We start from the raw sequence: 25,989 nt of genomic DNA, 5'->3' as shown, positions 1-25,989 counted from the left end.
ATGAGCGTCATCGGCACGCTTTTGCTACTAATATTGATGTTCAACCATTTTGTTTAGATTGGAAATAAAGAACAGTTGGCTATCAACCCAATGTGGCTTTGTTTTGTTTGTCAGTATGTGTATGAGGAATAAAGCTTTCTTCGGATTTAATCCAGGTTTCAAAAAAATCCCCCCTTTTAGTCATTTCAGTAAGCTTTGTCAGTGTTTTGAAATGTACTTTTAACGATGTGAAGCACATTGAGTCATGTTGTATATGAAATGCGCCATATCAATAAAGCTGCGTTTAATTGTACACCTACATTTTTGTCCTCCTCGATATTAATAAGGCAAACGTTCCTTTTCATTCAGGCGGCACATCATTAGTGATGACACATCTGTTTGCTATACATGTCAAGTAGTCCTCTGTGAGTAATTGTGAAAGTAGCACGTGATGCGCTCTGTGGAGAAGTATACCTGAAAGAAAAGGCATCATCAGATCTGAAAGTAGCACTTACACACAAGCGGAAGTTGAGGCTTTTTTTGTTGAGGTTGTGGTTGATTTCCTATACATATCTATCTCTATGTGGGTTTTCCTAAAATGAATCACACAAGACAAACAACACTGTGTGGAAAACAGCGTTGGGACAAATGACCATTCCGTCTGCTGATTCACTTAAGTGTCGCGTCACGGCACTCGTTTGCTCGTGCACAGCACTCATTGAAAGAAACAAAACAAGGGCTGCTTCCTGACGCTGCAAAAGTGTCAAAGTGTCAGTCTTAACAGGAATAGAAAGAAGCACACATGACTTCCTCCAACAAATTCAAGGTCGAGATACATTGCATCAGTGTGCTTGTGGAGCGAGCCACAGAGAAGATAGGATGCACACGGGCGAGGTGGTCTACGCTTCGTTGGAGGTGCTCGTAGCCATCTGCTGCATTGTGGGAAACGCCCTGGTCATCGTGGCTGTGCAGACAACCAAAAGTGTCGGGCAGGCCACCTTCTGTCTGATCGTGTCGCTGGCGGCGGCTGATTGCGCGGTGGGCCTCGTGGCCATCCCGCTGGCCGTGCTGGTGGACGGCAGGGTGAGCACGTCCTTTGGCGCCTGCCTCTTCATCAGCTGTGTGGTCATCCTGTTGACCCTGGTGTCCATTTTATCCCTCTTGGCTATTTCGCTGGACCGCTTTCTCCGGGTGTACGTCCCGCGCAGGTAAGCGTCATACTGACAGTTGTTTGGAATATTTTGGTCGCTTCATTGAGCCAAATTACAGGAAAATGATACACATATTTTTTTTAAAAATGGTCGCCCGTTAGTTATCATATTTCTTTAGGAGTCTGTCTGTCTGTCTGTCTATCTGTGATTTGCAATTAATCATGCTAGCTTTGGCTCTATTGTGATCCCCGATTGTTGTAAAAGAAAACAAATCTTATTAGTAGTACCTTATGGCACGGGTGGCAAGGAAATATTCATTCATCGGGTGATTTGTGACAACACACGCCAAGATGACAACATTTCACAATGCTCCAAGCAAGCTGATGAAACACCCATTCTGTTTTGTTTGCAGGTATAAAAGGACGGTCACACAAAGACATTCACGGTGTGCCGTCGCTGCGTGTTGGCTTCTCGCTCTGCCTCTGAGTTTCGCGCCCATGCTGGGCTGGCACAACCAAGACGTGACTTCCCCCAACTCCACGTTCACCTGCCAGTTCATCGCTGTGATTCCCATGTCCTACCTGGTGTATTTCAACTTCTTCCTCTGCATCCTGACTCCGCTGTTAGTCATGTCGGCGCTGTACGGCTACATCTTCTGCGTCATTCGCGGCAGCCTCAGAGAAAAGCCGGGCAACGGTGTCCAGGCCAAATCTCACATCTACCTGAAGAAAGAGAGGCAGTTGGCGGGTTCTCTTGTCCTGGTCCTGGCCCTCTTTGCCCTCTCTTGGATTCCGCTGCATGTGCTGAACTGCATTGCCTACTTTGAAATAGCCACGGTGCCGGTGAGCGCTTTCCACGTGGGTATCCTGTTGTCTCACGCCAACTCTGCCGTGAACCCGGTGGTGTATGCCTTTAAGATACGCAAGATCAGGGCGGCTTACCTGGAGATCTGGAGGAGATACCTCGCATGCAGGGACGAGCTTCAAGGCTCTCAGTCCAGCCAGACCACAGACAACAACCAAAGTAGCAACAGTATGGACAACAATGTGCAACTACATGCCAAAATTAGTTACCTTGTGGAAAATTGACTTTTTACACCAACATATAGTGACAACAGGTTGAAAGCTGTGCTATCATGAAGGCCGTTGAAACATAAAGCTACAGCTATTCCGCCATCTGCTGGTTTTTTAGAGTGCCTGATATGCAACGCTGTTTATTTGCATACTCACCCATTCCATTAGGATAAGTTGCTTGGGAAAGTGACTTTCATTCAGTCTTTTGAGTCCTCAATATAACTGCATCATTGTGTGGTACTTGGGGGATGCTGAGGGTGGAAGCCAAACTTTCATGTTAAAATATAATTCATTTTAACATGTTTAGACAACTAAATAAAATCGAATATATTGCAATAGAATCGAATAGAATAGAAAAAAAAATACCCAACCACATATATCTCAGGCTGAGTTAGCAACCAATCAGCTGTTAACTTTTAGCAACTTCTTTACCATCTATCCATCAAAGTATCACTAGCTGAGTCAAAAATATATATTTCTTTAAGATGAAGATACATTTCTCCATGTTCCCTCACTTTCTTATCGTGATGTGTACGCTCGCTGCAATCAGCACTAATGCATCCATCTGCCAATTAAAGATATATTCAAAAAGCCTTGCCAAAAAGCATCCTTCCTGCAATTACACTGAGACCACATCCCTCTAAAACACACACGCGCACACACACACACACACACACACACACACACACACACACACACACACACACACACACACACACACACACACACACACACACACACACACACACACACACACACACAGACTTCTAACCACTATTGCAGAAAACAACATCTCTCCCCTCAATCACTGGCTTGCATTCACATAATAGAGGGAGAAACAGAAAGGGAGAGAGAGAGAGAGAGAGAGAGAGAGAGAGAGAGAGAGAGAGAGAGAGAGAGAGAGAGAGAGAGAGAGAGAGATTGCAAGACTTGTGATACTCTGCAGAAACTGTGCAGCCTGCATTTGGCATCTCCAACATCTCAGGAAGAACACGATGGACGGTAGAAAAGTGGAAGGCAGTAGTTGGTCCCATTTGCATCCATAAGGGTGAACCATGTCATCCTTCCCTGGGGTGAAGGTACGGGGGAACGTGGACACGGTGTACGTGTCGGTGGAGGCGGTCATCGCCCTGGCATCGGTGGTGGGCAACGTGCTGGTGGTGCTGGTGGTGTGCGTGAACCCGGCCCTGCGGAACACCACTTTCTGTTTCATCGTGTCCCTGGCGGCGGCTGACATCGCTGTGGGCGTGCTGGTGATCCCGCTGGCCGTCACCATCAGCCTGGGTATCAGTACGCAGTTCTACACGTGCCTCTTCCTGTCCTGCCTGCTGGTGATCATCACTCAGGGTTCGATCTTGTCGCTGCTCGCCATCGCTGTCGACCGCTACTTGAGGGTCAAAATACCAACCAGGTGAAGACAAAAAAACAAGCCCATGTTTGTCCTGTCTTGAAACCGTAGCACCGTCTTGTCTGAAACTATAAATCCAATTTGAAAGCATCCAACGTGAAACGCTTAGCCCATCTTGAAATACTCATTTGCAACTCGACACTTTCTTCATGCAGTAATAAGAAAAACGTAAAACCTGCTTTTGCGTTTTTGCTGTTTGCTTTCCGTCGAGGGTTGTACAGCTTGCTTGTTATTTTCTTTTCGGCCGCATTCAATTCATTTGCTTCGGCAGAACATCATCTTCATCTTTAAAGTCTTACGAAATGTAGTCGTCCACTCTCATTTAACAAACAACAGCCTTTACGAGCCTTTTCAGTCCAGTTTTGGCCTCCTCCCCCACGGCACTGAAACAGCCCTATTAAAAATGACTTCTGATCTCTTCACTGCAGTGGACTCTACTTCACTTTCCATCCTCATCCTCCTTAATCTAAGTGCTGCCTTTTTCACAATTTTACACAGCTCTCCCCCATTGCTCTAGACTTCATACCACTCCGTCCTTTCGATTTGTCCCAGACTTTGTTACTTTAGGCATGCCCCAGGGCTGTGTACTGGGCTCCCTGCTTTCCAGTAGCTGCAGTTCACCTGCGACTCTCAGCACCATTGAGGCCTTGAGTGGCTCTTGTCTCCACCTCTAGAACCACCTCAGCACCACAACTGGGTTTCTTTTACCACTTTGAAACGCAAACTCAAAACACGCCATTTTAAGATCACCTCCCCAATCTAACTGCACTGCATTGTATTTCATTTTCTTCGATATAATCCCGTGTTGATTTTTATTGGTGTACAGTGTCTTAGAGGGTCTCCAAAGGCACTCCCAAATAAAAATGTATTATTATAAAAGCAGACATCAGCTCATTCCGCTAAGCCGTTCAATCGACGTGAGGTTGACTCCCATTGTTGTTTACGCCTTTCATAGCACCGTATATCCTTTGGCGATCAATGCACTGTACATCGCAGGCTTTCAGCAAAATTAAAATGTCTGCCCAAATAAGTGACTGACGCAAGAGTCTGTAAAAAGGCAGCAGCTGTCTTTTTACATTGCCCATATCTCACTTGATGCTTTTATTGTTTCCGGACTGTGATTTTCAAAAGGTACAGCAGCATTGTGACGCAGCGGTGTGCGTATGTGGCTGTCTGCCTGTGCTGGCTGGTCTCCTTCCTCGCTGGCCTGGTGCCCATGGTGGGCTGGAACAACCGCCAGGTCTTGGGCAACCTGAGCGGATCCGACTACATGGTGTGCGAGTTCACCGCCGTCATGAGGATGGACTACATGGTCTACTTCAACTTCTTCGGCTGGGTGGTGGTGCCCCTGGGCGTCATGATCGCACTCTACGCCGAGATCTTCCGCGTCATCCGCCGGCAGCTGAACCGGCGGGCCGAGGCCACGTCGGACGGCGAGCGCTACTACCGCAAGGAGCTGAAGCTGGCCAAGTCCCTGGCTTTGGTGGTGTTGCTCTTTGCAGTGTGCTGGCTGCCTCTTCACATCATCAATTGCCTGGACTTCTTCCACCCGGGCCGCGCCACGCCTAAGATGCTGGTGTATGCGGGTATCTTCATGTCGCACGTCAACTCGGCGCTCAACCCAATGGTGTACGCCTTCCGGATCAAGCGCTTCCGCGTTACGCTGCTGGAGGTGGTGCGGGGCTGCGTGGCATGCTGTGGTGGCGCGAGGGCGAGCCCGTATCCCAACAGCGTGCCGCCGCTCGCCGAGAAAGTGGATGCGGCCTTGCCGCAAGGTCTGCAGCGTGTCGATGACGCTAAGTGAAGCGTTCGTAGCTTTCAATGCGGACCTTCTAAGGGACACATTAGAGCAGCGGGTTCTCAAAATGGGGATCCAGAAATTCTAGGCTGGGCGATGAGCCGAAGTTTGGATTGGATGGACAACGCCTTAGAATGCAATTTTTAGTCTGCAAAAACTAATTAAATTCAAAACTGCTTTCATTTTGGATTTGTCAGGTTTTATTTCCTATATGTCTTATTTATTTAGATTGTTTCTGCTAATTTCAGTGCTTAAGAAATGCAGTCTACAGGTGCAAGCCAATGTGTTCACTAAGTGTTTTTCATATTAAGTCATAGCTCATTTGCCTTTATTTTAGAAAAAGACCAAATGGCCTGGCTACATTTCTTGATTTGAAACTGAATTCCTAATGAAATTCCCTTACATTTATTTCAAAACCCAATGTCCTTTTTTTGAGGCTTTATTGGAAACCATAAAGTATGTTTTGGACAGCACTCTTGCCAACCATTTCCATACGATTGAGTCAATTTGTTTCTCCAAACATTCCCCTCCCTCACAATGACGCAGCTGCTTATAGTCTCACCATCTGCCAGCTTCAGCCTTGATGAGGGATTTCAAAAGTGCTGAGTGTGTTCTAATCCACAAGCCTTCATCTTAGCAAAGCCAGGTGTGTGAGGACATTTCTTACTTCTGCAACGCACCTCTCACACAACAGAGGCCAAAAATCTTCTCTTTCTCACATCTTCCAGGGTTATTTTAATCAGGTAGGATCATCCTTGTATGAAATTCCAATGGGCGTTTTTCCCTTAATCAGTTTTCATTGTGGTTATCAGACAAATATGGTTCCTCATTCAAGGGCTGCGCCATGGCAGATCCGCACGCAGCCGGGGGAGGCCAAGACGCGGAGGCTCCCCAGTCTGACGTGGATGAAGCTGATGCGGCCTTGTTACACTTTAGCAAATACAACGAAGTTCGGCAAGCGCGTCCGTGGCAGCAGTGGAGCTCCAGAGAGAAGGCCAACTACTACATCGACCGCTTCTTCGTTGGCTTCCTGATGGTCTTTCTGCTCGTGCTGCTGGGCGAGTGTGCGTACAAAATGTGGTACGTGACCAACGTGAGGAAGATTGCCGAGTTTGCGTCTGACTCCGTAGGCTTCCTCTTTAATTGGCTCCTTGCCCAGGAGGGACATGAGGACCTGGCTGAACTCTGAATTACAGCCAGGTCATTTTTCAGCATTGTTTTAAGTGTGAAAGAAAATAGATAAACCTGATAGACAAAATGTTATACTATATATTATTTTATGTCAGGGAAATAAACATGTACGCCACAAACTGAGTCAATTTGTACTTTCATAATCAGTGATGAGAAATAAAGTACAAGTATTTATATAAGAGGATTTTTCAGCTCGGCCGATCTGTTTTTCACTCCATGCTCGCTCCACATGCACCCTGAGATGTTTTTATATGAATTTACTAATATCAATATTAGCATTTGAGCTCAGTAGCTTCCAGGTCATGTGACCTATTGACCTCAAACAGTGCAGAACGATATGTACTGGTTGAGATACACCTCATATAATCTCATTTGAATGCTTCAAATATTTGATATGAATTTATTACTGTAAATAGTAGCGTTTTCGCTCAATAACTTGAAGGTCATGTGAACCAACTCCATTAAAATGCACTGCTGAGAATAATTTAAATGTGCATGTCAGTAATCCATTCTTTATTTTGAAAAACAACGTAAAAAAATCATTATACTGAGGCATATTCAAAATTCCTTGTAAATTGCCCAACGTTATTTTTGAAAACGGGTTGTTGACAGCCCAATAGAACTGAATAACAGCAAAATCATACTCAATGCAAAATGCACCAAACATTGCTTTAAGGCAGCGTTATACAGTGCCGTCATGACGTCATGATAGGCGTCTAAATGGACCAATTGGATCGCAGCCTTCCAGTCCTACATATTTCGGGAACGCCCCTCCTTCCGTCCCACTCTTACGGATTTCCAAGCGTGACCGACGTTTCGTGTCTTTTTAGACTTAAAGTAAGTTAAAACCACCGATGTTTGTCTCGTGTACGACGAGTTAAGTAAATGTTAATAGTATTAAGAAGTATATGCCCAATACCTAGTTCTCATGGGCGACCAATAACGTTTTAGCCGGAGCGAAATGCTGTTTTGTGTCAGAAATGGAGGACGGTGAAGACAGTCCGCCGCCATGCTGCCATTGTTTGATATAGTTCTACAACGATTAATTATAGCGTGTATTCTTTACGCTGAATAAGATCTCCGTACGTAGTCTAACCTTTAACCACGTTTGAAATGCTGGTCGGAGGCGACGCTCAATGTTAGCCTGTTTAAGGTAGCTTATGCTATTATAGATAGAACAGCTCCAGGGGCGTAGATAGCTCACTCGTTCACCTGGGGTGGTCCAGTGGACCTCGTCAAGCATCCAAATAAAGTAACATTTTACGTCACTAAGACATGTTTTTTTTTTATCAGAATTACTTTGAAGTGTACATATAATATTTTTAAGATAAAAGATTTTGGAATTGTGTATGTCAGGTCAGTTTTCAAGACAGTTTGCTCAAGTCATCCAGGTCATATTAATATCCATGGTCATTTGGTTTGAAAAATGTGAAAGAAGCCATCTATGTTTGACTGGAAAAGCTGCCAACAATAAGATGGAAACAAAGTCTGATTTGTGTCCAAAAACGGTGTTTTTAAGGAAGATTTCAGCTCATTTGGAATGCTTGTGTGTTGTTGACAGAATGCGTTACGTGGCCGCTTACCTGTTGGCTGTGCTCGGTGGGAACACCAGCCCCACGGCCAAAGACATCAAGGCCATTTTGAGCAGCGTAGGGATTGAGGCTGATGATGATCGCTTAAACAAGGTATGCAGTTATTTTTGCAGTACTCTATACACTACCACAAAGAACTTAAGAATCTACATTAATCATACATTTAAATTCCTGACTCCTCCACAATAAAAATCTGTTTTATACATCTATATGTATTATTTAAATATAAATAAGGTATATATACATGTATACCTTATTTATATTTAAATATTTATTTAATTTAATATAAATAAGGTATATATACACACACCTTATTTATATTTAAATATATACCTTATTTAAATACTCTCTAGGCATGATATAAAGCATATATTGGAAATTTATCTTCCAACAAGAATCTGTTTTCTGTGCAGGTCATTAGTGAACTGGAAGGGAAAAACATCAATGAAGTTATGAATTCAGGTAAAAAAATATATAATAATGCACTTTTAAGATCCGGCACCAGGAAATGCTGAACTTTCCTTTTTTACTTGCAGGCCTCTCTAAGCTAGCCTCCGTACCAGCGGGTGGCGCTGTGGCAGCTCCTGCTGCTGCAGGAGGTGCCTCAAGCGCTGCAGCCGCACCTGCTGCTGGTAAGTCTTTGCTACTGATTTACTTTATTCCCAAATTCTGTACCCCAGAGTCCGTGTAAAATCAAGATTTAGGTGTACTTTGAATTATTATGGAAGCACACAGATTTAAGCAATCCTGACGGTCACTAATTTATTTTTCAGCGGAAGAGAAAAAGGAGGAGAAGAAAGAAGAATCAGAAGAGTCGGATGAAGACATGGGCTTTGGACTCTTTGATTAATCTGCCTTTACTTCTAAAAAGCAATAAAGTAAAAGGTTTACGCAGAAAAGTGTTTGAGCCACCCTTTATTTTTCTTGCTTACTCCTCACAAAGGATTTCAAAAAAATTTACAAGCACGGAAGAAAAGGTCACTTATTATTCCTGACCTGGCAAACTTTTTTTTTTTTCACCCTTGAAACACTACTTTGGCTCATGTGTAGTATACACATAATGATGCTTAACATTTGTTTTTGTTTTCATGTTAGAGACCTAACAGATGGAAAAGAAAATCATTCAGTTGATGGCTTGGCTGAACTTTTGAGACAAGAAGGGTTCACTCAAGGTTCACAAGATTTGCTATTGTAAATATAGCACACTTATGATTGTTGGACGGACACAAATGTTTTCTACGGACGTGTCAAGCTGCCATTGTGGAGTCAACATTTTTGATTTCAAACATACTGCAAAAGCGCTTGAATGACATAGCCCAGTCCGAAAATGTTCATTCCACATTGGCAGTAGTTTTACGGTGAGGGCAAAATGACTGTTACAGATGTTTACCTAGACAATGACCAACACAACAAAACTCCCCCAAAAATGGCAGTTGTAGTACAGAGACTGCCCTGCAGGATGCAGTAAATTGCCATCTGAGATAACTTCCCACAACAGAGATCTGACAGCCAACAAGCAAGCCTACTTTGATAGAAAGAAGGCTGGATGGATATATGCTGGGCTCCAATTTCTCACAAATCTTGCCAGACCTGTTTCTTGTAAGTCCCAGTGAATAATGAATGAGATTTCACATAATTGTTTTTAAAATGTATTTAAAAGAAATGCGTTTCATTTTTCGTTTCCTCATGACCGATCACACAAGAATACATTTGGAATAGCCTTAAAATCAACCTGTACTGAGAAAGAACACACTAGATTATATTTTTAAAACTACAAAAAATATACAATCTAAAGAGATAGTTTCTGTCAGTGATGTTACATTATAAAAAATGAAAAGTCTTGTATACCTTTATAACCAATATGTCATTTATGGTGATATTTCTTTACATAGTAAGCCTCCCCCCCACAGGACTTTGCACCATGCTCATATCTTCACCCACACGCTGCGGTCACAGTGGTATCACTGTTGTCAATTTTCCACTTCCTGTTTCACTTAGTTCTCCAAGAAGTTAACTGTGCTGGACTTGCAATGTTGACCCTCCGACAGCACATGTTTACATTTAGGACGTCACAGGGAGTCTGAGGCTTAATGATTGCTGCAGTTGTGTGAAGGCAAATTGTGCTTTTATTCCATATTTCAAAATGTTTTGGCACAGATAGAACCTTTTGCACAAAAAAAAAAAAATGTTTGCAAATTTGAGATGACAGCTGCGTCAAAGCAATCAGTAAAAAGTGTAAGGCGTTCCTCGTCCTGGCCATCTGCCTGCGGGGCCAACCTGTTCCTCAGGTGGGATCCATCAGCGTACGCTTCAGCCTAGATTCCGACACACTGCCACATTCCATCTGTTTAACTACACGTTAGCATTATTAGGCCAAGATGGGGTGCGGCAAGGCTCATTCAAACGGCAAATATTCCTAAAGGTCTCGACACGGTGGAATTTCCGAACCGCATTTCGCATGCTTCCGCACATCCACATTGTTGTTTCTACAAGTCCTGAAGTAAAGTCTTCGGTTGACAAAAGGTGCGGCACTGGTTTGAGTTCTTCCCATTGGCTTCCTGTGCTTTTAGCATAGGCTAACAAAACACACGTTACTCTTTTTTACCTTTGCCCTTCCCTTCATCCCAAAACCACAGGACAGCTTTTGTTGATTTGACATGTTTATTTGCAAGATGAATGCCTGCATTCACATTCTAAACAGAATTTCACATTTGATTTGAGCTTCTAATAAATAAGACAACTAACATCTTAATTGTGAAATTGTGGGATTGTAAACAGTATTGCACAGTTTTTTTTAACTAAATTAAGTAAACATCACATTTATTACATAAACACTGGATTTACATGACGGGTCCAAATGAATGCTTATACAGTACATAAACTCTACAAATATGTTTTAATTGCACTTTTTTTGTAGTTGGCCTGAACTGACTCCTCCGCCAATAATTTAAATGGTCTACATCTGTTTAGCAACAAATGTTTAACTTATCTAACAATGATATAGCATATTTGGACCACATTTAATTTAGTGTTTTTCTCAATTTAGGTGCAATGCCCAAAATATAAAATCATTAAAAAAAGAAAAAATCTCAACCATGTTACAGAGCCCTGCAGCATGATGCCAACAAAATAGTAGACCAAGCTACTATGGTATTACATTTGGAATGTCCTCAAAGCATCCGTGTCAGCACGTTATGCTCTTCCGGCATAACTAAGCACAAATGAAACAAATCAAACCGGAAACTTGGACCTCATCCTTAACTCCGGGAACTGGTTCCACCATTAGCGTAGCTGCCTCCTCTGTCATTAAGGATGTTCCGAACACGCCTAGAAGAGAACGCAGATCAATTAAAAAAACAAATTACAAAATACGTAATCGTGTATTGTAGAACAGTGATTGCCAACAATTGTGTCGTCAGAGATCAAGTGTCTGACATGAAATTACACAATTTAACCCAATTGGCGGAACAAGATTTATTAACACAAATAATGTAAAATCTTTTCTTGGTTGAGTTATCTATGCAATGGTTTGATAAAAAAAAAAAAAAAAAAAAATGATGCTAATGTCTTACTTGTTTATATTCAAATCGGTCTTGTAGGTAGCGGTTCCCCAGGCCGGTGATGTACCCGACGTTCTGCCGGGAGAGGCTGGCGACGCGAGCTGTGAAGTCCAACGTGAAGGCCAGCTTGACCAGCTCCGGTGCTGTGGACGGGATGATGGGTTGCATGCGCGTGGCTGATGCCTCCTCCTCCAAGTAAGCATCAGCTAGCCTTTGGAAGGAAGAGTATGACAACCCTTGGAAGAAATTGCTCAGGGTGGAATTGTCTTTAATCTGCAAAGAAAACCAGAGTTGAAATGTCAGGCAAGAAAATCCTTCATGTTGAGTTCTAGTGAAACTGATACTGTTAGGATCTATGCTAATGTCTTCAGAGGTGACCGTTGTTTACAACTTCGAAAGTCAACAGTGAGCAATAATGCAGGACGAGATAATAGCACACGCAGGTTGAAGCTTGAACTTTGACTACCATGACTTCTTATCACCTCATTTGTGATACAGCTGCTTGCTCAAATCATGTTTGACCCATTTAACCATCGCATTGTTTTCACACACCTACCTACTTTTATGCTTGCCTATCACCAATGTTTTCAACCTACCAATGTCTCCTCAAGAAATCTACCAATGTAACCTACCTACCATCAAACATACCTTCCTACCATTACCATGATCCTTCCATTACCCATCCAACCTACCTATCATACCTTCTTAATTAGCTAGCTTGCAAGCTAATTGCCTACCAACCAAACCTATACCTATAATCGCTTTTGTGAGGCCGAAAACCCCGTATGTCACTCACAATTGGGTAAACCGCGTTTTTTGAGTAGCCGACTGACCTTGTCGTCGATAGCGTCTCCCTGCTCCTTAGTCAAAGCGATGATCCGGTTGATGACTTCCTCTAGGAAACGAAAAATAAACAACACGTTGAGTTGGTCTGCCTGACAGCAGCTGCTACCATCACACATTTACTGAAAATCAAATAGATGTTTACAGTGTGCCCATCTAACCTACCCACAGACGTGCCTGACCATTCCTCGAACTTGCTCATCTAACCGCATATCTAACCTAAGCCCGACCTACAACCCCAATCTACCCATCTAAGCATTCATTTGTTGACTATCAACCTACCCACGTAACTAACTAGGCCCCGTATAGCTCACACCTACCTCTGTTTTGGGTTGTCAGCTATGTGAACCACTAAACTACCAAAAGCCCCCAAACTGCTAGCAACACGCGTGTCCTTACCGTCTGACATAGTCACCTCGTCCTCCTTCTCCTTGACCTCATGGAGAATCTTCTCCAGTTCCTCGGACACCTTCTCATAGTAGGCGATGGTCGGTTCCACACTCACCAGAGCTGAAAATCAAAAAGGGGACGTTAGTAAAGGTACTGCACACCTAACCAAAGGATCGACTGGAAATGATCCTGATTTTTTGGTCGGAAAATGATTGGTTATTTACTCTAAATATCATATCTCTATTCATCTCGTTATGCCAGCTAGATGCGGTTTTCAGATCCTACCTTCTGCTACGGGGATGTCTGCCGGGTCGCACTCCTCTCTCTTGTTGATCATAATGAGGGACAGACGCCTCTTGGAGAACCTTCTTTTCAAACTCATTCTCTTTGAGGACTTCTTCTTTGTCGAGGTGGCCGGCGTCGAGGCTGGCCGGCACACAGCGGTGCGGTTCGCATCATCGTCCGAAGCCTCGGGAATGTCGGACGGACACTCCCGCACCTCGTCTTTCTCCTCAGTGCTCCGTCGTGAGAACAGACCCAGGAAGTTCTTCCACAAGGAGGGCTTTTTGTTCTTCTTGGACTTCTTGCTGACATTGTTGTCCGGCGGTATGTCCGGGGGAGTTTCGGTGGGAGCAAGTGAGTGGAACGTCCCGTCGTTCAGGGCCCCGGCCAAATGAATGGAAGGGTCGCTGGAATGTCTCCGGTGCCTTTTGGGGATGGTCACCCACTTGAGTTTGCGCTCGTGATGCTTGCGTCCCAGTGACTCATCGTTGAGGCTGAGGCTGCGTTTGACATAGACTTCCAGAAGACGCCGCGTGTCATTGGGCGCCACGAAAATCACAGAACTTTCGTTGGGCCGTTGCTGGGCTGTCTGTGCTTCCATGGTGGGGTAACTGCAACCACAAGAGGATAGAGAACACTTTGTAGAAATAATAAAGTCATGAATAGTTTGCGTGTTGTTTCCTGTAAATGACTCACCTTCATAGGAAATCAACAGAAAGCAAGCTGTCGCATTAGAGGTTTGTTGTTGCTCAATAATAAATCTTTTGGATTTACACATACGACATACAAGTAACATACAGTATGAGTCAGATCAAATAGAATACAGCTCTCGTATTCAAGACAATTCATAAACACGGCGATATCTAGCGAATAGAACAAATGTTTTCATTCTTGTTTAGTTTGTGCTTTATTTGAATAGCAATACATTTGACAAAAAAGGAGTAATAACTTTATTATTATATTTATCATTTTTATTTTTTAAGTTTATTTTTATTGTCTAAGTTTATTTTTTCATGAATATATTTATATCGAATACAAACTAACTTTTTTCTTCTTCCGTTTGGATTGAAACATTTCTGTACGCATTGCACTGTATAAAAGAAACTAAATGAAGTGCAAACAACTTGCTACAATCCAGTTATTTGCATCAGGCCTTTTTGTGACATATGACTACAGAAGAAGAAAATAGTTCTTGCATCATTAGATCATCAAATATTGATTTATCATGAGAAAAAAGACAGGCGAACCACCATTAAGTGCTGTATATGTAACGTGAACAGCATTCATCTACAAAATATACACGTTGATAACATTGATATTATAAAAAAAAAAAAAATCAAACGAAAAGACTTACATAGTGCAATGAGTTGATGGTCAAAACGTCTATTTGTCTGTGTGAGCTTTCAAAAGAGGAACTCCACTCCTGTGCAGCTTCTTGTTTGTTGGCCGCTTTTGTGCTCCACTTCCTCACCTAGACTTGTGTGATGTCACCAACCTTGTCAGTTTAGGAGGCGGGGATGGAAACTCCCCCCTCACCTGCACTAAACAGGCGTCAACCTTTCCATAAATGGCGCTGGCTGACTCGAGGAACGTAACACCTTGCTGACCCACTTTCTATTCTTTTCATCCAATTGCATCCCTCCGTGTCATCAATAATAGGATCATATATTATTTCAGTGTCATGTAAAACACTTTCAAATGATAGCAACGTGTTTTGGATCCTATCATTCAAACTAATAACAAACACTTTTAGAAGATACTCTAGATTTGTTACATTTTTCTGCACTGTACCCAAGTGACCTTAACCCCTAAAACAGTGCCATCTGCTGTTTTTGGTAGGGCAGTTTGTCACTTGCCCTTATTGGAATGTAAATGGGAAGAACTTTTTAATGTAGGTTTCCTGCAGCTCATTACCATTTTGTCTGGTTTTTAAAAAATCTCATCCAAAAGCTATTGCAAAGTGCAACCTTGTCCTCAAAATCAGGGTACTGGATGGACACCCTGGACTACGCCGCTGGTCAATAAGAGATTCCATTTTGTGATCAAGGTCAGAACGTCAGTCAGCGCATCCTGGCAACATACTTAACTCAAACGCTGAACTTTGACAGCTGTTTTACATGCAGCTCATGAGCCGTTTGCAGTGTGAGCAGAAATCGGACTCTTTGATATGTTTCCAAGGAGGGGCGGTCGGTGCTTGATCAGTCACTTGACCGTGCTATTTTAAGACCATGTTGTAAAAATGCTGTGTAATATCATTTTGTAACGCAATATGGAAAGTATTACGACAAAAATACAAAAACAAGTAAAAAAGTACAACATTTAGCAAATAAGGGAGAAATATTGCTGTAAAAAATACAAATATTGGAAGACGATTGGAAGTAATATAAAACATATTTGAGAAAAATGCAGTCTTCAGTTAATAAAACTATAGAAACAATATAACAAATACAAGAAGCAAAACCAAATATTAGAAAAATAGTAAAATTTTAATCAGTCTAAATGATCCGTCTGTCCGTCAGTCATCTGCACTCGCCCTCACACCTTTGGGCAAATTTGGAATTCTAAATTATATTAAATAAACATGTTTGAAGTACAAAATTGAAAAAGATACAAATCATGCATAAACCAGAGTTGTAAAATAAAATGCAAAAAAGTAATACTTAAAAACAAAAAAAAATCAGATATTTCACAAAAATACTACCCAAAATCCCCCAAAATAAATATTTTAATATATAAATATTATAATAATATAATAATTATATAAATATAAATATAATATTAAATATATTGTAAAACCGCCTTGTTACATTTCAGCTGACCTTGGCATTGATTCCTCCAGATTCTTTTGGTGTAATACCTGATGAATTATAAATGACAGCAGGATCGAATCAGCATTGACCTTGTGTGACTCAAGTGTGTGTGTGTGTGGGGTGTGTGTGTGTGTGGGGGGGGGGGGGGGGGGGGGGGTGAATGCCTGATGGTCGCCGTTCAGTCAGAGATCCATTGTCTCCACAAGGACATGTTTGTTCTCAACAATGGACGCTTTTCTAAATTATTCATCTGCTTACATTTAAAGCAAAGTCAGAACAAGGGTCCATCAAGATAAAATGCAAAATATTTGATAAAATAACAAAATATAATGGCAAAAACACTTCACTATCAACATATAACGAAATATAAACATCTTAAAAACATAATGCTAAATATATACATGCAAATTAAAAATGCTACATGACAAATAAAAATACTTTTTCCTCAGAAAATGTGACAAAAAAAGAAATTTGAAAAAAAATTGGGGTAAAGCACACGGAACCAAAATTTATAATACACAAATAATAAAGCAAAATCTAAAAATATATTACCTATAACAGACACTTGGAAAAAAGTATAAATCCACTCAACAGTAGCGTCGACTGTGCATATTAGCCAAATGATGAGTGGGAGACTCCACACACTTAGCATACATGTTTAATGGAAGGCACTCCTTACAGAATTAAGAACATGTCATTCACGCATTCATTTTTTAGAACTGAGCCTCTAAGAAGTCAAGTGAGCTAACTCCATTTTGGTCACCTTCAAGTTAAGCCCAGAAACAAACAGTTTCCGATGAAACCTGGACCAAGTCAAAGTTTACTTCCAATATTGACACACGGGGCGGCAAAGAATCTTTGCACTCAGCACCGATCCTGTAGTATCAGTTTACTATTTACACTCTCCCTCCACAATGGAGTTCGCACCACTCCGCTTCTCAGTCGCTCAACTCTACTCCATAAGAATAAGTGCTTCTTCCTAAAATAAAGTGCAGAGCAACCAAGTCACTAAAGGATCTTATTGGCTACCATCGGAATTATTGCTGTTTTGCTGGGGTCAAACAGAGTTCCCCTACGCGCATGTGGCAACATTATTGCATTTACTACGTTTATTGCAAGATTACATTCTCAGCCATTGTTCTAAAAATCCTACTTCCAAATGTCACATTGTTATAATTGAAATGCGGCATGCGCATCTAACGCTCTCACATGATGACCACTAGACCAGCCATCCTTATAATTAGCTACATTCATTATGTCAAACTTTAGTATGAGCCTCATTTCTGTATGGCATGCAGTATAAATGATACATTATTACATTTCGAGTGTGCAGCTCCTCCTAATACATCATAAAGCTTACAGTTGTGATCATAAATGTTCTTCCCTGTGTGTATTAAAGCCTCACTAGTGCAATTAACATTCAGTGCATTTATTCGACAAGCTTTTAATTGTACTCCCTTGCATAAATATGCTCAGTTGGCAAGAAAATATCAAACGTGTTTTTTTGGCATGCGAGTTCTTTGAGCATTTGATTTCAAATTCTGCAGCTCATTTACAACATGCAAGCTATCAATTTGATTTCATTCAACTACAATTAAAGACGTCTCACAATGTGTGGACACTTCCCAGGGTCCTTGAGAGTCTTGTACTATAGATTGAAGTAAATATGGTCAAGTGGAATCTCACGTGGAAGTAATGATTTTTTTGTTATTGTTGCAATGGAAGAGAGGAGGGGCCTGGCGGAGAGGTTGCCACAAGGACACATTGCAAAAACACTGGGAACTTCATTAGATACTCTGCTTTGGAACATTATGCCAATACAGACATAATAACATTGCAAATACTTCAAATGCCGGATCCCCTAAATGTCCAACAGTCCATGCACAATATATATAAACATGCCCTTGTTGTGTATATTACAATTGTCCTGAGACAGAATGTAACACAAGTGATTCCTAAATGTCATTTAAAACACTTTTGCTATTGAGCACCACTCAAATGTTTCTCGTTCTGTCTCGTACGTCATTGCCCCTCCTTTATGTCAAATTTAACAAAATAATTTTGAATATTTTTTGTATGATTTTTGTCAATATGGCAACAACACCCAACATTCATTTTTTCACAGAACTTTTTAGATACTGAAGTTGTCTCTCAGTTGATGACTAAAACCTTTTTTGCCATCTAGAAGAGTTTGAAGAGTGAGCTACAACATCCAATGAATTGCTCTGATTAATTCATCCTCAAATAATCGAATACGTCTACAGAATACGACGGCTGTAGGTTACTTTATTTTTGGGCATGATTCTTGCCATATTGTATTTTTTTGTTCTGTGCAGTAGGGTCCAATCCTACATGAATAGCCTGCAGAACCAGATTCAAATGGATGGATGGAAATTGTACTACTTAAAAGGCTTTTTCTTTGTCCAAAATAAGATAACTCGAGTCAAGGATATCAATACCGTCTTCATGCTACAGAAGTACAAAAATCATGGAAGAAAATGTTGTTCTACGAGTGGAAGCCATTCTTCTCAAGATTCCAGGTGCTTTTGTCCAGCGTCGCCGTGCTGTCGTATTTTTCAGCCATGGAGTTTTTCTGGGCCTCGGTGGCGTCGTCAATCCTCTGCTTCTCCTCCTGCTCCGCTTTGCGATTGTAGAAGTAGTTGAAGTTAGACACAATGACAGGAACGGGCAGTGCGATGGTCAGCACCCCGGCGATGGCGCACAGGGTGCCCACCATCTTGCCGCCAATGGTGATGGGGCACATGTCTCCGTAGCCCACCGTGGTCATGGTAACCACCGCCCACCAGAATCCGTCCGGGATGCTGACAAACTGCGTATTTGGCTCGTCGACTTCGGCGAAATAGATGGCGCTGGAGAAGAGGATGACACCGATAAAGAGGAAGAAGATAAGCAAGCCCAGCTCTCGCATGCTCGCCTTGAGGGTCTGCCCGAGGATCTGAAGGCCCTTAGAGTGGCGGGACAGTTTGAAGATGCGAGTCACTCTCACCAAGCGGATAATCCTCAGGATGGCGAGGGACAAGTTCTGACCGGAGCTGGCGGCGTCGTCGTCGGAGGTGGTCGCCAGCTCTGTGCCCAACGTGATGAAGTACGGAAGGATGGACACGATGTCGATGATGTTCATGATGTTGTAGAAGAAAGCGCGCTTACTGGGACACGCGGCAAAACGAACGCCGGCCTCGAAGCAGAACCAGATGACGCAAATGGTCTCGACAATAAAGAAAGGGTCTGTGAAGTAGGCTATCAAGTCTCTGGTTGAGGCAGGTTGAGGACTTGAACTTTCCGTGCTCTTGTTAAACGCATGATCTTCACGGAGAATGTAAGCGCTTTCCTCCCTGAATACGGGGAGAGTCTCCAGACAAAAGATAAAGATGGAGATTGTGATGACAAAAATGGAGACAAAAGCAATGGCTTTGGCCGCACTGGAGCTCTCAGGGTACTCAAACAGGAGCCAGAACTGTCTTTTGAGCTCGTTGGTCGGCAACAAGACCGTGGGCTTGTTGATGAAGCCTTCGGCTTCACGGAACTGCTCCATGGCTTCGTGGCCCAGTTGATAGAAAACGATCTCACTGGCGAAGACATCTAATGGGACATTGGCCGGCCTGCGAACCCGCCCGCCAGACTGGTAGAAGTACAGGACGCTGTCGAAGGTCGGACGGTTACGGTCAAAGAAATACTCGTTCTTCATGGCATCAAAGTGACGTATTCGTTTGGCGGGGTCGCCCAGTAAAGTCTCCGGGAACCGGTTGAGTGTGCTCAGCTGGGTCTCGAACATCAGGCCCGAAACGTTGATGACCACCCTCTGGTCTCGGTCCCCCCCGCCCGTCTTCTCAAATAAGTCCTCGTTGTCATAGCAGCCCCTCGGCATCCTGCTGAAGACGTCGTCGGAACCCGACTCGCCGTTCACCACAAGCTTTATATTTGACATCAGGCTGCAGCTACTGGAGGTGGCCTTGGATGGCGTGCAAGAGGACGCACCCTCACGACGGCCCCAGCGAGGGGATGGACGCGGGGAAGAGCGACGGGGCGATCGCTCGGGATCCGGCGCCTCCGACGTGGGCGACGTCGGGTAGCCGGAGTCGCTTGGGTCGCCCAAGTTGATGCCCACATCGTCCACATTTTCAAAGTTAACCAGAGGAACCTAGACAGCAATACAGTAGATGGATACTTGATTTGTCCTCTGAGTGAAACAAAGTGCTTGTGTATGTTTGCACGTCATTTAGGCTAGTACAGTATGCCCCATCTGAAGGTTTGTTTGTGTGCATGGTCATGATTTATGAAACCCTCTACTTTCAGTGCTTTGCCACCATTTTGTGAAACCTGTAAGAAGCTACAACCCTCTTTTTTTTGGGGGGGGGGGGGTTCCTTGTTTGCGTCTTTGCTTGGCCCCAGTTTATAAATAATATTTGTGCAAACCTCCATGGCTGTTGGTTTTCTCGGGTGTCAGGACTGCAGAAGGGGGTCCAGCTTGGACCTCACTTCCTCTGGCTGGCATGGAGGTAGCTTTAGTCCTCGGTAACCTGAAGGAACATAAGAGCAAAACGCAAGCCAGCTGCGTTAAATGCTTTTTTGGTCCGTTTTTGTTTGCATCAGCACACAACTCGCCATCTGATACCCCCCGCCCCGCGTTCCAACTTGAGATCATGACGGAAGTGAAACCTCGGCAGGTTTGCCCGGGAAACTGCTTACATCGAATCGATGTGCGTGTGCTGATCCGGTAGTTAATTAGGCACACCTTTGCGTGGAATCCAATGACGTCCCGTACAAAATGTAGCCTTAAAAATATTTCCATGGTTTTGATTCAACCTCTTAACCAACTTTATTTCTTCTTTGCTTTTAATATACAAAACATTTTTATAATTGAACTTTTCAGTGATTTTTGTGGGGCCATTTGAAACATTTTTTTGTCTATTCCTGACTAATACAACAATATGTCTATTCAGTATAACAACGAAGTGCACTTTGCAAGCCCACATTTGTTTCTTCATTATTTGACTTTTTTTGCGCATCGTTATTAATTGGTTGAATGCAATAGTGGCCAAAGTCCAAACATAAATCACATCTATCACGACTTCATTCAGGATGGTGAATAACAAAACAACAACTACAAATATATAGCCAAATCGAATAAATCAACTCTATTGTTCTTATTCCCACGACTCCTCTATAGGACTTGAAGGCTGCATGCGTTCTGCATTGACCCTGAGTGTTCTCTATCTTGGCTCTTTTTTGTTTTTTTGCATTGCAGTGCGACACCAAATATTCAGCAGCGTGAATTAAAACCTTAGGTAAGATGGATTCTGCAATGTCAGCATAAAAAAACTTCTTCCAGTGATCTAACGTTGAACAATGACAGCATCACCTTCAGCAACAAACAAACAAATCACAACAATCTTATCAGCACTCACCTACAGACCCGACCCGACCCGGCAGGAATGCCCTCCACTTCTTGCTCTTCTTCTTCTATCCTCCTGCCTCAGCCGCACTCCCTCTCAAGAGCGTCTCTATCAAAGCTCCCATCGGGTAATTGAACACCTGATAGGAAATGAGAGCTGCCACATGCGCACAGATACAAAACAATGCACAGCCACACATACTCACACTGGAACAAGGTTTTAAATTCTGAAGGAGGGATGGTGGAACAAGGGCTGGATGGGATTGTTCACCTGGCTTCCCAATCCCCTCCTCCCATCAGCTTTGTGATAGGAGATTTAGCGTCTGACGTGGTGTGAAGGAATGCTCCCCCCTCCTCCCCACATTTTCTTTTGTCCTTCCCACAGAGTAAGCATGCACACACACTAGGATGGTCCAATCCGACGTCACCTTGGGGCATTCGACTGCATTGTGCCCCCCCAAACCAATACAGAACAATACCTGACAGAGCACCTGCAGCTGCATACATCAGTCCAATCGTCTCATGCTAGGTAAAAGCACTTCAAAGATCGATTGCTTCTCTTTTATTTGTTCATATGAGTGAGAAACAACCTCAAGTGAGAGCTGTGCCACTTCTGTTTCGGGGAAACAACTCCTTTATTGACCTTGCCGAAAGTGTGAGGTAGAGATTGGAGCAAGGAGTCTGTCAATGTTTGAGACAAACTCCAAGGTGATTCTTTGTACAATTTGAGGGTAGTATAAGGAAAAAACGTTTTATATTTGAAGGTTCAGAGTAAAACTAAAAAAGTATTGAAGGCTCAAAGTAAAATTAATGTGACAATTAATTCCTAATCAATTTCAAATAAATGCATAGCGTGCATAGATACACCTGCACCTCGTTCTCTCTCACACACTCCCTCGCGCTCTGCCTCGCTTTCTCTCCCTCTCCTCCCTCGCTCTCTCCGTGAACTCACTATCTGGTATGGTGGGCCGGTGTTGCATCGATGACTCAGGACTGGCACTGTGCAACAATAGAGTGCCTCCTACAGATCAAAATTGGAGCTGATGGTTGATTTACTTCAACCCTATATTCAAATGAAAGGTCTGTTTTTTCATTCATTTTTGCACATGACTTAAAACTGCCAAGAGTGACGTTAAGACCATTCTAGTTCTCTGTGGCTCAATTAAGAACAGATTGAATTAGCAGCCTTCAGGTATTAAGATCATGAATAAAAGATTTAATCCCAGCAATCAATTGTCCTTGAAAACGTCCCTTCAAAAGTTCCTGCTTGACGCTTTTCTCAGTCGGGTGGCCAATTTGGCAGCAGAAGGCCAGATTCTAATGTTACCCACTTTAAACCACAACGTGCCGTGGTCGCCCCCCTTTCTGTCACACTGCGGCGGAGAGCGGTGCGCGTCAAGGTCGACTCCCCCAAAAACTAGTCTTAAGTCTTTCCACCGGAGCGTTTGCGATCCATCATATTAGGCCGTTGTCTCCAGGGTAGGAATCTCATTATGTTCACGCATGAGTGTAAACTTCACAATGTTTGTAGAACGGTTGGCGGAGGGGGATCACGTGCATGCAAGATTATTAGAGGTCATCCGTGCGCATAGTCACACTAGGAAATCACTTGGATAGCAATACGTTGGATATTTCAGTTCATGATTTTGATATTTGTTTGTGCAGTTTGCTGTGTATCGTGACTTACGCGCATATCTTCTATTTGTCCTGGTTGTTAGTAATCCACTTGAGTCCATTCATGATTTGAAGACTGATTGAATTACTGGCAAAACAATAAACAAATAGTAAGAGTGTGTACGAGTGTGTGTCGTCTGCCTGATTGGACTCCTTTCCTTCCGCCGTCCATCTCCTTGCTTCACATACTATGAGATCACATAAAAGGAGTCAGTGACAAAGAAATCAAACAATGACATGACTGACATAAGCGGTGACATAGCTTGTGACTCATTTTAGCTCTTGAGCTCCACAATATTGATGGAATATTTTGCAAACTTAGGATACGATTGATATTGGTCCTGTTTATCTTTTGACTGGGAGGAAACAACAAAACGAATGATACGTTGTCTCTTTTCCCATTGGACAACATATTTTCCGCGTTCTGTGACCACCAAAGTCACACGGGGTCATAACTCACAATTTATTGCAAAATGTGCCATTGATCTTAACAGTATCACGACACAGGTCAGAGCAGTGACATGGAGGTCACTCGCAACAGCGTGAAAGATGAACGAGGTGGCGACTCAGAGCAGAGCGGGGATAAATCGATGGCGAGTGATTTGTGTGTAAAAGTGAGCGAGGCGGTGGTAAAGGGCGAAAAGATGAGCTCCACCGCAGCGTCCTGCGGGAGCGCTGACAGAGACGTCCCCTTCCCTTCCTCTGCCTGTCCTTCATCCATCAAACTGCTGCTGACGTTCTAACCTTACCTGGTAACACGAAGCAATTCTCTCGTCGGCATGTCAAGTAAAAGCACTAACATTAGATGTATATTATAGTAGCACACAGTTGTCAACTGATGCACAATTTCTCTTTTTCCTCCAAGTACATGAGCATATTATTTTGGGCGAAACATTTAATTGGAATTTTTCTAGAAGAAATTTCAATTAAATTCATGATGTATCTATTTATTTATGATTCATTTCTTATATTTGTTGTTATATCCAATCAAGCTTCCTGACAAAATTCAGCTTCAGAAAACTGGTGAGCCGTGTTTGGTTGTGACCTGAGACCTCTCAACTGTGACAAATTGGCGTCCCCCTGAAATGGCTAAAAAAAAAAGGTGGATTTCGCCTATTTAATTCCTATTTCACAACATTAGCAATGCAACCTTAACCATCTCTAAAACGACTTGGGCTGCATTAAACCTATGATTCTAAAGAATGCTTTGGGGGTTGACTTCACCTTTAAAAAGACCTTGTAACAGATAAATTGTAATATCCAATCTGACACTACGATATGTAGGAGCTCAGCACTAAATGACACTGTCACTGTGATTGGACGCTCATTGATTTGTCTTCCATATGTCCCGGTTGAACCTCAGATTAGCTCTTGTCTTTTGATTAGTGACTGCTGGGAAGCATCCACACGTCAGTCAAACGTATACGATGAAGTTTTCTATGTGTGTGTGTGTGTGTGTGCGCTTAATCTTTTTAGCTTTAGCACAACTGGACTACATTCCCACCCCAATTGCTCAAGATAATCTTTTAGAGACGTCCAACAATCAGCGGATTTCCACCACTGAGGAAAAGAAGCTCGAATTTGGTATGTGTACTCCACTTAAATGAGCTATTGTTGAGAACACAATAATATTGAACACATTTTTACAACACTGCTTTTGCCAGACATTCACACACAATATACCACACACTATTGGAGCAATCAGCATCAACGTTATTGTATTAATAAAAACAATTAAATCATAATAATAAAAAATCTTTGTAAAGCAAATCAAATAAAAACAACGCAGTTCATGTGTGAATTCTCTCACATTCTGCTGTTAAACATCAGGATGTGGGGAAATAAAAACCCAATTTATTGCAGATTATTTTGGAAATAAAGTGTTGTATTATTTTGCTCACTTGACTCCTTGGTGGCAATCAGTCACATTGTAAAGCTCTACGAGGATGAAAAGAAGTGTACTTTTGAACAAGGACAGCTTCATTGAAAAGTAATTACTACATTTGGGCTCCCTCCACCAGGCCATCTAGCTTTTGCACAATGCCGGCAGACTAATAATAGCTGTGTTATTGTTATTATTAACACTTCAGAGCCTGTCATTTAACGCCCATGTGAGGGTCTTATCTGAGGAGAGCAGCTTTAAAGCCCACACAATGCACACCATGCTAATCGCCGACGCTAATACACACACACATACGCCTGGAAAAACATTGAACATGAGCAAACTCATGTGGTAAATAAATAACTTTGCCTAAAAATCAAAAGTCTACACACCCCTGTTCAAATGGCAGTTTTTGGTGCTGTGAAATGTGGCAACAAAAATGTTGGTTCAATTCTGTATCTATTTTTGTAAATGTATTGATACTAAATGTTCCATGATACACATTGTATCAATTATTATTATTTTATTTGTCTAGGCATCCTTACTCTCTCGTGTTTGGCCTTATTATGGTCACGGGTGTGCGCTCGAGTCTCGAGAAGGATTTGTACCCAGAACCAAAAGCAGAAGTGCTAACTAATTCTGTGCTGTGCTGCCCCCTTTAAAACATGACCATAAAATAGGAACAACCAGTCAAATTATAAATAAGGGAAATAAAAATCGAATGGGATCCCACCCCCTTCGGAACCAAACTGCGATAGAGCATGAAAGTCATGAAAGTGATGAGAGCTATATAAAAAGCAGTTGAAAATGTAGCCTTGACCAAAGGTGACCTCTTCAGGAGTGCGTGCGTTCTTTTCATCAATATCAAACTAACACGCTTTACACTAAAGCTGTGCGATACCTGACATTTTGGTATCGATCAATACCAAGTGAATACCGATAA

The 25,989-nt window shown here is 42.6% G+C and overlaps 5 protein-coding genes and 1 long non-coding RNA gene across 8 annotated transcripts; 3 read left to right on the top strand and 3 right to left on the bottom strand.

Annotated features, from left to right (window-relative positions):
- Positions 1-272: 272 nt before the first annotated feature.
- Positions 273-1,790, bottom strand: LOC119122753. The gene is made up of 3 exons (XR_005097944.1): positions 1,712-1,790; positions 674-1,227; positions 273-643 (listed from the first exon to the last, which is right to left on the bottom strand). It is a non-coding gene; the product is annotated as an uncharacterized LOC119122753 (long non-coding RNA).
- Positions 833-25,488, top strand: LOC119122751 (adenosine receptor A1-like). 2 transcript variants are annotated; one of them, XM_037251288.1, is made up of 3 exons: positions 833-1,187; positions 1,543-2,241; positions 25,468-25,488. In XM_037251288.1, exons 1-2 carry the CDS (start codon positions 859-861, stop codon positions 2,216-2,218), a joined length of 1,005 nt encoding a protein of 334 aa, XP_037107183.1. In that variant the 5' UTR covers positions 833-858; the 3' UTR covers positions 2,219-2,241; positions 25,468-25,488. The 2 variants fall into 2 exon arrangements, with proteins under 2 accessions (XP_037107183.1, XP_037107182.1); XM_037251287.1 differs by lacking the exon at positions 25,468-25,488 and having other exon boundaries at positions 1,543-2,795.
- LOC119122750 (adenosine receptor A1) lies at positions 3,132-6,723 on the top strand. Its single transcript, XM_037251285.1, has 3 exons — positions 3,132-3,614; positions 4,743-6,152; positions 6,222-6,723. Exons 1-2 carry the CDS (start codon positions 3,259-3,261, stop codon positions 5,413-5,415), a joined length of 1,029 nt encoding a protein of 342 aa, XP_037107180.1. The 5' UTR covers positions 3,132-3,258; the 3' UTR covers positions 5,416-6,152; positions 6,222-6,723.
- Positions 7,321-9,091, top strand: rplp2 (ribosomal protein, large P2). The gene is made up of 5 exons (XM_037251289.1): positions 7,321-7,437; positions 8,162-8,285; positions 8,606-8,654; positions 8,729-8,824; positions 8,966-9,091. The coding sequence occupies exons 2-5, from the start codon at positions 8,163-8,165 to the stop codon at positions 9,040-9,042; spliced, it is 345 nt and encodes a 114-aa protein (XP_037107184.1). The 5' UTR covers positions 7,321-7,437; position 8,162; the 3' UTR covers positions 9,043-9,091.
- Positions 9,210-14,745, bottom strand: LOC119122749. 2 transcript variants are annotated; one of them, XM_037251284.1, is made up of 7 exons: positions 14,622-14,734; positions 13,964-14,028; positions 13,271-13,878; positions 12,995-13,105; positions 12,586-12,647; positions 11,765-12,025; positions 9,210-11,519 (listed from the first exon to the last, which is right to left on the bottom strand). In XM_037251284.1, the coding sequence occupies exons 3-7, from the start codon at positions 13,866-13,868 to the stop codon at positions 11,499-11,501; spliced, it is 1,053 nt and encodes a 350-aa protein (XP_037107179.1). In that variant the 5' UTR covers positions 13,869-13,878; positions 13,964-14,028; positions 14,622-14,734; the 3' UTR covers positions 9,210-11,498. The 2 variants fall into 2 exon arrangements, with proteins under 2 accessions (XP_037107179.1, XP_037107178.1); XM_037251283.1 differs by lacking the exon at positions 13,964-14,028 and having other exon boundaries at positions 14,622-14,745.
- LOC119122747 (potassium voltage-gated channel subfamily A member 10) lies at positions 16,714-20,611 on the bottom strand. Its single transcript, XM_037251282.1, has 2 exons — positions 20,512-20,611; positions 16,714-20,236 (listed from the first exon to the last, which is right to left on the bottom strand). Exons 1-2 carry the CDS (start codon positions 20,515-20,517, stop codon positions 18,584-18,586), a joined length of 1,659 nt encoding a protein of 552 aa, XP_037107177.1. The 5' UTR covers positions 20,518-20,611; the 3' UTR covers positions 16,714-18,583.
- Positions 25,489-25,989: the final 501 nt, after the last annotated feature.

The sequence above is a fragment of the Syngnathus acus genome, chromosome 5 (genome assembly GCF_901709675.1).
Source record: "Syngnathus acus chromosome 5, fSynAcu1.2, whole genome shotgun sequence".
Classification (NCBI taxonomy): domain Eukaryota; kingdom Metazoa; phylum Chordata; class Actinopteri; order Syngnathiformes; family Syngnathidae; genus Syngnathus; species Syngnathus acus.
Note: the sequence above shows the minus strand (reverse complement) of the source record. Positions and strands in the feature narration are given on the sequence as shown.

What these genes read in the sequence shown, in the direction of transcription:
- LOC119122751 (XM_037251288.1), top strand. Translation starts at nt 859, where the DNA reads ATGCACACGGGCGAGGTGGTCTACGCTTCGTTGGAGGTGCTCGTAGCC. An exon ending in CGGGTGTACGTCCCGCGCAG is followed by an intron (nt 1,188 to 1,542) that starts GTAAGCGTCATA and finishes TTTTGTTTGCAG; the next exon opens with GTATAAAAGGACGGTCACAC.
- LOC119122750 (XM_037251285.1), top strand. Translation starts at nt 3,259, where the DNA reads ATGTCATCCTTCCCTGGGGTGAAGGTACGGGGGAACGTGGACACGGTG. An exon ending in AGGGTCAAAATACCAACCAG is followed by an intron (nt 3,615 to 4,742) that starts GTGAAGACAAAA and finishes GATTTTCAAAAG; the next exon opens with GTACAGCAGCATTGTGACGC.
- LOC119122749 (XM_037251283.1), bottom strand. Translation starts at nt 13,868, where the DNA reads ATGGAAGCACAGACAGCCCAGCAACGGCCCAACGAAAGTTCTGTGATT. An exon ending in AGACATCCCCGTAGCAGAAG is followed by an intron (nt 13,106 to 13,270) that starts GTAGGATCTGAA and finishes TTTGATTTTCAG; the next exon opens with CTCTGGTGAGTGTGGAACCG. An exon ending in CGAGGTGACTATGTCAGACG is followed by an intron (nt 12,648 to 12,994) that starts GTAAGGACACGC and finishes TTCGTTTCCTAG; the next exon opens with AGGAAGTCATCAACCGGATC.
- rplp2 (XM_037251289.1), top strand. Translation starts at nt 8,163, where the DNA reads ATGCGTTACGTGGCCGCTTACCTGTTGGCTGTGCTCGGTGGGAACACC. An exon ending in CAATGAAGTTATGAATTCAG is followed by an intron (nt 8,655 to 8,728) that starts GTAAAAAAATAT and finishes TTTTACTTGCAG; the next exon opens with GCCTCTCTAAGCTAGCCTCC. An exon ending in TGCAGCCGCACCTGCTGCTG is followed by an intron (nt 8,825 to 8,965) that starts GTAAGTCTTTGC and finishes TTTATTTTTCAG; the next exon opens with CGGAAGAGAAAAAGGAGGAG.